The sequence below is a fragment of the Simochromis diagramma genome, unplaced genomic scaffold (genome assembly GCF_900408965.1).
Source record: "Simochromis diagramma unplaced genomic scaffold, fSimDia1.1 OVJJ01000343.1, whole genome shotgun sequence".
Lineage (NCBI taxonomy): Eukaryota > Metazoa > Chordata > Actinopteri > Cichliformes > Cichlidae > Simochromis > Simochromis diagramma.
This window is the reverse complement of record NW_024386831.1, coordinates 8,882,748-8,894,566: the sequence shown is the minus strand read 5'-3', so window position 1 is coordinate 8,894,566 and position 11,819 is coordinate 8,882,748. Positions and strand designations below refer to the sequence as shown.

General features: G+C 44.0%; 2 protein-coding genes across 2 annotated transcripts; both read left to right on the top strand.

The window, feature by feature from the left end:
• The first annotated feature begins 302 nt into the window (after positions 1-302).
• On the top strand, positions 303-2,401 carry LOC120731080 (contactin-4-like). The gene is made up of 4 exons (XM_040027849.1): positions 303-822; positions 893-1,180; positions 1,278-1,535; positions 1,631-2,401. The coding sequence occupies exons 2-4, from the start codon at positions 1,090-1,092 to the stop codon at positions 1,915-1,917; spliced, it is 636 nt and encodes a 211-aa protein (XP_039883783.1). The 5' UTR covers positions 303-822; positions 893-1,089; the 3' UTR covers positions 1,918-2,401.
• A 6,608-nt stretch (positions 2,402-9,009) lies between these two features.
• LOC120731076 (neuronal cell adhesion molecule-like) lies at positions 9,010-11,436 on the top strand. The gene is made up of 5 exons (XM_040027847.1): positions 9,010-9,224; positions 9,786-9,827; positions 9,901-10,185; positions 10,273-10,515; positions 10,604-11,436. The coding sequence occupies exons 1-5, from the start codon at positions 9,194-9,196 to the stop codon at positions 10,684-10,686; spliced, it is 684 nt and encodes a 227-aa protein (XP_039883781.1). The 5' UTR covers positions 9,010-9,193; the 3' UTR covers positions 10,687-11,436.
• The last annotated feature ends 383 nt before the right edge of the window (positions 11,437-11,819 follow it).

Here is an 11,819-nt window from a genome sequence, read left to right as displayed (position 1 = left end):
AGGAGTGCTACCGCAGGTCATTCTTACAGCAGCTGTCACACTCTATAATGCAGTTTAAAAAATTCTTTTGGTCATCTTACTCACCAGCCTGTTTGTTTACTGTACATTTTATAGATAGCTCTGTAGATTTTCTCAATTTTTCTATACATATTCTGTACCTGTATATACGAACTTTGGCTGCCTATATTTATAGGACCTTGTGTCTTCCTTTTATATTTTATTTTCCCGTGCTGTAAGAGCTCTGGAACACCGAAATTTCTCATCTGTGGGATAATAAAGGTTTATTCTATTCTATTCTATTCTATTCTATTCTATTCTATACCTTGAGTACATTTCTGACCCTGTACTTGAGTAAAGAAGAATCATAAGTACTTTAAGGAGTATTTTCTAACAAAAGTATCTGTAATTCTACTTAAATGCAGAATGCAAGGACTTGTGCCACATATGGTATTTTACTTCCTTGCTAACAGGAAGTGGTGAAGCTGAAGGTGTCTCACTGCTCAAACTGATGTTCAGTCAGCATCCGGACGACATGAAGACTCCAGCTGTCTCTCTGCTCCTCGGTGAGTCAAACACAGCTCCTACATCCACCCATCCATCATCATCCACCCATCATCCATCCATCCACTGACTGAGGAACCAGAGTGAGTCCAGGTCCAGTTGAAGGACAGTTGATGAATGAATGCTGGGAGCTTTTGGTTTCTTTAAATGAGCGTGAAGCAGCTGATCCACCTGACCTTCAGTGACCTCTGACCTTTACTGACCTGTGTCCTGTTGCAGGTGTGTGTGTGCTGCTGCTGTCTGCACTGGCTGTTTCTGCAGGTGAGTTGAAGTGAAAACAATCAGAGACTCCAAAAGATCACAAATACATTTACTGTGTGTCTGTGCTCAGTCTCTCTGCAGGTCAGTCCAAACCTCCAGCAGATCTTCAAAAAACACGCTTCTTCTGTGTCTCTGAGTTGTGTTGATGATGAAGGAGAGACAGCTGATGGATGGCTGGTGAAGAGGACTGGAAGAGGATACACTGTGGACTGCAGAGCAGATGCTTCAGCCTTTTGGAGGAAGTTTGATTCTTTCTGTGTTCTCGACATGTCTGATTCCTTTAATGGGATTTTCTTCTGTGAAAACTCATCTGGACAGCAGAGCGATGAAGTCTCCATCAATGTAACAGTAACAAGCTGTAAGCTGCTCCCACCTGTCTCTATGTGTCTGTATGACTCTGATCTGTTGGTGTACCTTTGTCTCTACATCACTCTGTGTGTGTCTCTGTTGATCAGGGTTTGGTACAATCCTGGAGATCCCTGCACTTCCTGTGAGGGCAGGAAGTAATGTCACTCTTCGATGCAGACATAAATTCCTGAGTCGTGAATATAATCACAGATATTCAGCTGAATTCTACTTTAAAGGAAGTCGTGTTGTTTCTGAACATCAATCAGAGCTCCTCATCACTAATGTCCAGAAATCTGATGAAGGTTTCTACTCATGTTTGGTTGATCAACATTGGAGATCTCCTCAGAGCTTTTTGAGGGTCAGAGGTCAGCACACTGACAGCACTTCCTATTTAAAGACATGAACTACAGACCTGATAAAAGACTAATCACTAACTAAACCACAATTCTCTCTCCTGCAGAGTCTGATCCCAGTACAGCTCTCCCTTCTCCTCCTCCGACTGCCTCTTCCACTCCTCCTCCTCCACTTTCTCTCAGTCATACTCAGTTCAAATTCTTGTGTTATCTACTGGCCTTCTGTCCATACTGTATCTCTGCTGGTCTGCTGATGTACATCTGCTGCAGCAGGAAGTTGGAAAACAAGCCAGCCATCACCATGGAGATGACCCAGAACAATGGAGGCGGTGACAAACTGGATGAAGAGTGGGAGGTCATCAGTGATGATGTCACCACCGAGCGTTATGTCTGAGCTTTTGTTTGAATAGTGGATGATCCTGAGTGTTCATGGATTCATGTGTTCTTCAGGGTTGTAGAAGTGGGGCTTTCACTTGGTGTTGGATCTTAGTGCAGTAATGTAACACGCATAGCGGTGTTTTGTGTAGCTTATCAGTGTAGCCAGTTAATTACAAACTTTACATAACAACTTATAATGTAATCTTCATGTTCTTTATCCAAAGCACATGCTCTGTGTATCTGTGTACTCGCTAATTTATATTCACAGTATTCACTCACTGTGTCTTTAGGGATTTGCTAGCTTAGATTGTAGCCAACTAGCTAGCAGCATGGCCTTTTCACCTGTCCCTCCTGCACGTTCCTACTCAGGCATAGGTCCCAAGCAGCCACGGAAACAGGATGGCTGGGTGACGGTGAGGAGGAAGCATAGTCCTAAACAGAAGCCCCAGGTACACCACCAACCCGTTTATGTGTCTAACCGTTTTTCCCCACTCGGCGACACACCCGCCGGGGGTCAAACTCTGGTAATTGGCGATTCTGTTCTCAGACAAGTGAAGCTAGAGACACCGGCAACCATAGTCAATTGTCTTCCAGGGGCCAGAGCAGGTGAGATTGAAGGAAATTTAAAACTGCTGGCTAAGGGTAAACGTAAATTCAATAAAATCATAATTCACGTCGGCAGAAATGACACCTGGTTACACCAATCGGAGGTCACTAAAATCAATATTGAATTGGTGTGCAACTTTGCCAAAACAATGTCGGACTCTGTAGTTTTCTCTGGTCCCCTCCCCAATCAGACCAGGAGTAACATGTTTAGCCGCATGTTCTCCTTAAACTGCTGGCTGTCTGAGTGGTGTCCCAGAAACGATGTGGGCTTCATAGATAATTGGCAAACCTTCTGGAGGAAACCTGGTCTTGTTAGGAGAGATGGCATCCATCCCACTTTGGATGGAGCAGCTCTCATTTCTAGAAATATGGACAAATTTATTAAACCCCCCAAAATATGATTATCCAGAGTTGGGACCAGGAAGCAGAGTTGCAGTCTTACACGCCTCTCTGCAGCTTCTCTCCTCCTGCTACCCCCCAAAAACCCATCCGCTTAGAGCAGGGCTCTAGAGTGTGACCAATTTCTCAATGGTGCGACTAAAAAACATACCGCATAGGTGCGACCAGCTATTCGAGTAGACAAAAAAAGGTCTCAGCAACTCTGAAAGTCTCTGTGTGGCCAACAGCAGACAACACTATGATTGTATTGTGGTCTAAACCAATCAGAGAGGGCGGGACCTCTGAGACGCCCAAGGTAAGATGTTCAGATATTGAGATGTTCAGTTCGAAGCCTTTGAGCCATTTTTAATTTACACTTTCTTTTTATTTTATATATCTTGAGATATTTTAAATTTAAATTTGAGCTCAGTGAAGCACTTTAAGCACAAGAACTTTTTCAGTACCGTATTTTTAAGCCTATAAGATGCACTTAAAATCCTTTCATTTCCTCAAAAGTGTGTCTTATGTATGAATTCTGGTTGTGCTTACTGACCTCGAACCGGTTTTATGTGCTACACGGCGCTCTAAAATCTGTCAAAAATGTTTTAGTATGACTTTGCTAAGCTATGAAGCTGCACCGCTTGATGGATTGTTGGAGCATTACGGCTGCTGTAGTCAGGAGCCTCACGGAGTGATACGTACCGTGCTTCAACGTAATATTAACGTATTGTGTGTGTATAAGGACCCGAAAATGGCTCCAGTTAAGAGACATGCTTACGAAGCACATTTATCAGTCACTCAGTAGAACATGGGAATGGAGCAGCTGCCAAAGAATTCAACATTAATGAATCAATGGTACGGAAGTGGAGGAAGCAAGAAGAATGAGTTGAGTAAAGTTTGACTTATTTGACTGTTTGGTTTTGCTTACGGTAACTTATCTTTCTTGTAGAAATGTGCTCCAAATAAAGAACTTTGTGTTGACAAGATTGTTAGTTAATCATTTACAAATCAATATTGTCTGTATGGACAGCAATAAAAAAAGTGAACGTGTAAAGCTGCGGTGTTAAGCAATGTGGTTGAAAAATTTGGGTTCACCTAACTTTTGAACTGGTGCACCTAAGAAGAAAACATTAGGCACACCAGTGCAACCGTGGCAAAAAGTTAGTTAGAGCCCTGCTTAGCGACTGTGTCAGCTCCCAAACAGACAAAACACAAACTAAAACTAAAGACCATCATTTTTTAAACATAAAAAAATCACAAAGAAAGAACAATACAGTATCCACATCTGATCCAAAGAGTAAAACAGTGAAATGTGGATTATTAAATATTAGGTCTCTCTCCTCCAAGTCTCTGTTAGTACATGACTTAATAATTGATCAACAAATCGATTTACTCTGCCTTACAGAAACCTGGTTGCAGCAGGATGATTATGTTAGTTTAAATGAATCAACACCCCCGAGTCATTCTAACTACCAGAAACCTCGAAGCACAGGCCGAGGGGGAGGTGTGGCAGCAATTTTTCACACCAGCCTATTAATCAACCAAAGACCCAGAAAGACTTTTAATTCATTTGAAAGCCTGATGCTTAGCCTCGTCCACCCCAGCTGTAAAACTCAGAAACCAGTCTTACTTGTTATCATCTATCGTCCACCTGGGCCTTACACAGAGTTTCTGTCTGATTTCTCAGACTTTTTATCTGATTTAGTTCTCAGCTCAGATAAAATAATTATTGTGGGTGATTTTAACATCCATGTAGATGCTAAAAATGACAGCCACCCACCACTTTAATCACACTCTAGATCTTGTTTTAACATATGGCATAGAAACTGAACATGTAACAGTGTTTCCTGAAAACCCTCTCCTGTCTGATCATTTCCTGATAACATTTACATTTACAATAATTGATTACACAGCAGTGGAGAGTAGACTTTATCAAAGTAGATGTCTTTCTGAAAGCGCTGTAACTAAGTTTAAGAATATAATCCACCCACTGTTATCATCTTCAATGCCCTGTACCAACACAGAGCAGAGCAGCTATCTGAACGCTACCCCAACAGAGGTCGATCATCTTGTTAATAACTTTACCTCCTCACTACATACGACTCTGGATACTGTAGCTCCGGTGAAAACTAAGGCCTCAAAAGCATCAGCATCAGCTCTTCTCTGACAGCATGGTGGGAGTTTTTAAAATTGACGGAGTCTTCATTAATCCCATGCAAACGTACACCTATCTGGAACACCCTGACATATTACAAAACAATAATATGATAAACTTTTCAGATTGGAGTGGTAAAGGAATCAAATATTTAGAACATATACTAGAACGAACAGAATTTATTTCATTTGACAGACTAGTTACACAATATGGGATCAACAAGAAAAGATTTTTAGAATATCAACAAATTAAATCCATAGTAAAAAAGAAATTTAAACCGGGTCAAGCTGAACTACAAACACCACCAAGTGTGGTTCATTTTCTTACTCTTAAAATCCCCAAATTACTATGCAAAATATACAGAATGCTTTCTAAAACAGATGATTCAATATCACTTCCTATTGCAAAATGGGAAGCGGATTTATCAGTTAACTTAGACCTAAACTTCTGGTCTCAGATTTGCTTAAAAACCTTTCATCTAATTAGAAATCCCAGTCTTCAATTAATTCAATACAAAATACTACATAGAGTGCACTATACAGGTCATCGGATGTTCAAGATGGGCTTTACATCTACCAACAACTGCTCACACTGTCAAACCAAAACACCGGACAATTATATCCACGCTCTTTGCTTCTGTCCACCAGTTCAGAAGTTTTGGCGCGAGATATGTGAAGACTTATCAAAGTGTCTGAAATTTAACATTCCAACTTCCCCCTTAGTGTGTTTGTTGGGCAGCTTAGATAATGTCACTACAGATAAGAATATAGCCCATATGGTTTTCACTGCCCTATGCATAGCCAAGAAAACAGTCCTCATGAACTGGAAAAATAAAAATAATCTTAATTCTAACCAATATAGAAATTATCTATTAGATTACATTAGTCTTGATACAGCCTCTGCCACCACATCAGATCAATTGCTCTGGGCTCCTTTGATTAGCTCCATCACCTAGTGGGGGTGGGGGGTCATAGTTTTGTCCCGCCTTCACTGTTGTGATTAGTGTGGGGGTAGGGACAGGCTTAGGGCGTCGGGGGGTTCCCCAGGAGCATCTTCCTTGGGGCGCTCAACCCGGAGTAGCGGTCATGGCCTATTAAGGGCTCTGTTGGCTCTTAGGTGACGGTTTCCTCGTGGCTGTGTGCAGTGGGGCTAGGGGAGGGTCTGTGCTGACGGACGTGGGTTACTGACCTGGTAGCCTGGCTGCCCCTGGGTGGGTCCGGGACGGGCGTGAGGTTCTGGGGGCGCTCCGTCTCTGGGCTGGGGCCCTGGCCGGGCCTCGGGGGCTTGGGTCCTGGTTGGTATGTTGCTGGGGTTGTGGGCAGGTGGGTGTATGGGGGCCTGGCCCTGGCGCAGGGTGCCGCCAGTGCATCGAGCCACCTGGGGGGCTCTTCGACTGGTGGGGGAGGTTGTTACACCTTGCAGGAGCTCTCCTCTCTTCAGGAACTCACTCTGCAGGAGGGGGAGATACAGGAGAGGTGGAGGAAGATCTCAGCCTGGGCGTCTATTGTCTTGTGTAGTCTGGAAGATAAGTGGATGACGGGGTGGGTGCAGTTTTCTCTGTGGTGGGGTCAAGTGGGCTGTCCTGGGCTCTGCGGGGCTGGGCGGCGCTGCTGTTCTGGGCCCCGGTCCGGATGGGCCTGGGCCCCCTTGTCCTGGCGGGTTGCGGAGTATGGGGGTGCCTACTGGGGTCAGCGGGGGAGCTGGCTAGGGCGATCGTGGCTCAAGAGTTGGGAGTTCGCCTTGTAATCGGAAGGTTGCCGGTTCGAGCCCCGGCTCGGACAGTCTCGGTCGTTGTGTCCTTGGGCAAGACACTTCACCCGTTGCCTACTGGTGGTGGTCAGAGGGCCCGGTGGCGCCAGTGTCCGGCAGCCTCGCCTCTGTCAGTGCGCCCCAGGACAGCTGTGGCTACAATGTAGCTGCCATCACCAGTGTGTGAATGTGTGGATGACTGAATGTAGTGTGAAGCGCTTTGGGGTCCTTAGGGACTAGAAAAGCGCTATACAAATGCAGGCCATTTACAGGTACTGTGCTGCAGTGGTTTGTATCATATCTATCTAATAGACTCCAGTTTGTGCATGTAAATGGAGAGTCCTCTTCACACACTGAGGTTAATTATGGAGTTCCACAGGGTTCAGTGCTAGGACCAATTCTGTTTACATTATACATGCTTCCCTTAGGCAGCATCATTAGAAGACATAGCATACATTTACACTGCTATGCAGATGACACCCAGCTCTATCTGTCCATGAAGCCAGATAACACACACCAATTAGTTAAACTGGCCAAGGTTTCTTTCTGTTTAAAACCGTGTAAGAGGCTGTCAGCAAGACAGTCTCCTGATGAGAATTGTATTAGTGTAACACGAAAATCAAGAGAAAGCCTGGGACCTCATGAACGATGTTGAAATGGCTTTAAGCTGTGAAAACTCGTCTATCAGCATAAAAACATTTTTATTTAGAATACAGCAGGAAAATATCACCTGAATATAGTGAGCACACAGCTTTCTAAACTGCTGTCCAAGACTCACACAACTCTTTTCTAAACCAGAATGAAGTCGGAGAGAACAATCAGTGTCTAAACTGTCCTCATACATGTCCTGCATGTCCAGCACAGTCCCTCGGTCAGCAGCCAATCATCTGCTTCCCCTGATCCACAGAGACAGAGTGAAGACCCTTCTGACCTCCTCTAAACGTCTCCATCAGCACTCTCAAATCAAACCTCACATCTGAGGAGCTCTTTCTCAGCATGAAGCCACCTGCTGCTCACTCATCGTCACCTCTCATCTTAATCTAGCTCCAACAGCTCTTTCTCACAGTTTCATGTAGTGGCTCATCAGCTGTATCCTCGTGTAGTTACCACAGTTGTTCATATGTTTTTGAACATTGCAGTGAATCTGATTGGAAGGACTGGAGTGTCAGGTGAACAATCAGAATAAAAGTCTCTCCTCCGTCTGTTCAAAATCACATTTCTTTGATGAAGATGGGAAATGTGATGAGAGGAAGGAGAGCTGATGAGGTCTGATGAAACAGCTCTTGTAGAAGTGAACTTGGGTCGAAGTAAAATGGTGAACATGAGTGATGCTGATGTTACAGACAGATGATATTATTGATGACATTTAGCTTACAGTGTGTGCGCAGCGTGAGAAAGATCTGCTCTTACATGTGTTTCTGCGCTCAGTGGCACATCTGTGGGAAGGATGTGGTTACTCTCTCTCTGATACCTGCAGCACTTGCAGATATTTTACAGGGATTGTTTCAGGTTTTGCATAATGATCACTGTAAATGTGAAAGTTCTCAAGAGATGCTCAGAAAAATAGAGGGTATACAGTAAATCCTACTAAATGTTTTGTGTGATGATAAGATGAAGCGTGGTGTCATTTATATTTACAGGGAAGCAAATCAAGCTCAGCAGTGTCTCTGTTTCTGTTTATTTTAATAAAACCCTCATAAAGGGTTTTAACCCTTACCCATAAAGTGAGCCATGAAAAGATCAGATCTGGGTAAAAAACAGATAAACCTATAATGCCCTGCAAAGCTTTGATGACTTCCAGCCTTCACAGAGTTCATCCTTTTTGTGTCTTGTGTATAGATTGTGTAGTTTATGTTGTGTGTGTAGTGAAGCACAGCCTAGTTCTTGATATGGTATGGCGCCTCAGTCGTGACCGCAACTTTCACACTTTCAATAAACAACGATAAATAAATAAATAAATACGAAAAAAACTGAACTGAAGTGGTGCGTTTCTATGGTAACGGTGAGCTCCACCAATAAGAGACAATGTTGTTGGGGACCATGAGGAGACTCTTTTCCACAGTGTCATGTCATAAAATGTTTTTTCTGTTAAAATCAGACGGATCTTACAGACGTGTGGTTTCTTCAAGCGCACATGCCACCATGTGGCAGTCAGTGTGCTGTGGAAGGTTACAACGTCATGGCTCACAATCTAGATCTGTGTGGAGTCTTACTGTTGAGCTCCATAGAGTCTAATTATGTACTGAAACAGTCAAAATGTCAGAGTCCATAAAACGAGTGAAGGAGGTGGGCGTCTTATTTATGTCAAACTCGCGTCTGCATTTCGCTTCCGTGTAAACAAGGAAGTGGTGAAGCTGAACGCGTCTCACTGCTCCGACTGACATTCAGTCGGCATCCGGACAACATGAAGACTCCAGCTGTCTCTCTGCTCCTCGGTGAGTCAAACACAGCTCCTCCATCCATCATCCATCCATCCATCCATCATCCATCCATCCATCCATCCATGCACCCATCCATCCATCCATCCATCCATCCATCCATCCATCCACCCTCCATCCATCATTCATCCATCCATCCACCCATCCACCCATCCATCCATCCATATATCCTCCATCCATCCATGCATGCACCCATCCATCCATCCATCCATCCATCCATCCATCCATCATTCATCCATCCATCCATCATTCATCCATCCATCCATCCATCCATCCATCCTCCATCCATCATCCATCCATCCATCCATCCATCATTCATCCATCCATCCTCCATCCATCATCCATCCATCCATCCATCCATCATCCATCCATCCATCCATCCATCCATCCATCCATCCACTGACTGAGGAACCAGAGTGAGTCCAGGTCCAGCTGAAGGACAGTTGATGAATGAATGCTGGGAGTTTTTGGTTTCTTTAAATGAGCGTGAAGCAGAAGCAGCTGATCCACCTGACCTTCAGTGACCTCTGACCTTTACTGACCTGTGTCCTGTTGCAGGTGTGTGTGTGCTGCTGCTGTCTGCACTGGCTGTTTCTGCAGGTGAGTTGATGAAGTGAAAACAATCAGAGACTCCAAAAGATCACAAATACATTTACTGTGTGTCTGTGCTCAGTCTCTCTGCAGGTCAGTCCAAACCTCCAGCAGATCTTCAAAAAATACGCTTCTTCTGTGTCTCTGAGTTGTGTTGATGATGAAGGAGAGACAGCTGATGGATGGAAGGTGATGATAACAACAGATGACTACAGTTATGACTGTGCTGACAGTCTAAGCTGGCATGGATATGGTGTGGGATATTACTCTTTCTGTATTCTGGATTCATTCTTCTCCTCTGATCATTTTTACTTCTGTGAAAACTCGTCTGGACAGCAGAGCGATGAAGTCTCCATCAGCATTTCAGGTACAGGAAGTGAGCTGTCTTTGTGCGACTCTGCTCTGCTGGTGGATCTTTGTCTCTGTATCACCCTTTTGTGTCTCTGTTGGTCAGATAGAAGTGTGATCCTGGAGATCCCTGCACTTCCTGTGAGGGCAGGAAGTAATGTCACGCTGCGCTGCAGAAACCACAGAGGTTCAAAGGTTGAAGCTTATTTCTTCATTAATGGGAGTCATGTTGGAGCTGAACACAAGTCAGAGCTCATCATCACTAACGTGCAGAAGTCTGATGAAGGCGTCTACTCGTGTTCTGTCGGCGTAGATGAAGAATCTCTTAAGAGCTTTCTGAGGGTCAGAGGTGAGGACACTGACATCACTTCCTGTTTAAAGACGTGACCTAACTAAACTGATCGCTGAAAGACCCACCTTCATCATCTCTCCTGCAGAGCCTGCTGTCACCCCTTCTTCCTCCCCTGGTCCCCCTTTTCTTCCTCCCTTCCTCCTCCTCATCACTTTTTGTCTGTACTGAGACTCTCCTGCCATCTAGTGCTCTTCTGTCCATATTGCATCATTGCTGGTGTGCTGCTATCCATCTGATGCAGAAGGAAGATGGCAAAGAAATCAGCCATCTCCATGGAGATGACCCGGCACGATGGAGGATGTCAGGGTTTGGATGGAGACTATGAATGCATGTTTGCTGATATGCTTTATACAAGCCCAAGATGTCTTCATGATGTGTTTATCATCTGCTCCTGTACTGATGATGTTCAGCCTCCTCTGAGTATAAATAGTTTTTGGGGGGTTTTTTTGGAAATCAATCCGGTTTCTCCCTCCAAGTGAGAAAACACTTTACGTTTTATTACTGGCTATGGAAATCGTGTACATCATTGTTCTTTGTATGCTTCTGCTAAATGTCCATCTTTGCATATTCACAGACTTTCCCATTGGTTGATCTTTATCTATAATCTCTGCTTGGGCTGGTTTCCTCTTTTTTATGTGTTTATATGTGTAAAAAGCCGCAACCAATACAGCCTTCGTTCTCACAATATCATACAATTGATTGTCCCAAAAATTAGGACAGAACTGAGGAAAAAGGCTTTTCAATACGCTGCCCCCGCTTCCTGGAATAATCTGCAGAAGGAACTGAAATGATCAGAATTTGTTACCTCGGGGGAGTTTAAGTTCAATTCAATTTTATTTATACAGCGCCAAATCACAACAACAGTCACCTCAAGGTGCTTTATATTGTACAGTAGATCGTACATTAATAGATACAGAGAAAAACCCAGCAATCATATGACCTTCCCACTGTTGCCAAAGTGCAACAGTGGGAAGGAAAAACTCCCTTTTAACAGGAAGAAACCTCTGACAGAACCAGACTCAGGGAGGGGCGGGGCCATCTGCTGTGATTGGTTGGGGTGAGAGAAGGAAGACAGGATAAAGACATGCTGTGGAAGAGAGACAGAGATTAATAGCAAGTGCGATTCAGTGCAGAGAGGTCTGTTAACACATAGTGAGTGAAGAAGGTGACTGGAAAGGAAGTCTGTCTTAAAGGAACGAGAGAATAACTCAGTGTGATTGTTTTTAGTGTTGCTCTTAATTTGAATACACTTACATGTGGTAAGTGTATTTTGACTTTTGTTGCCATGACACCAGGTCTCT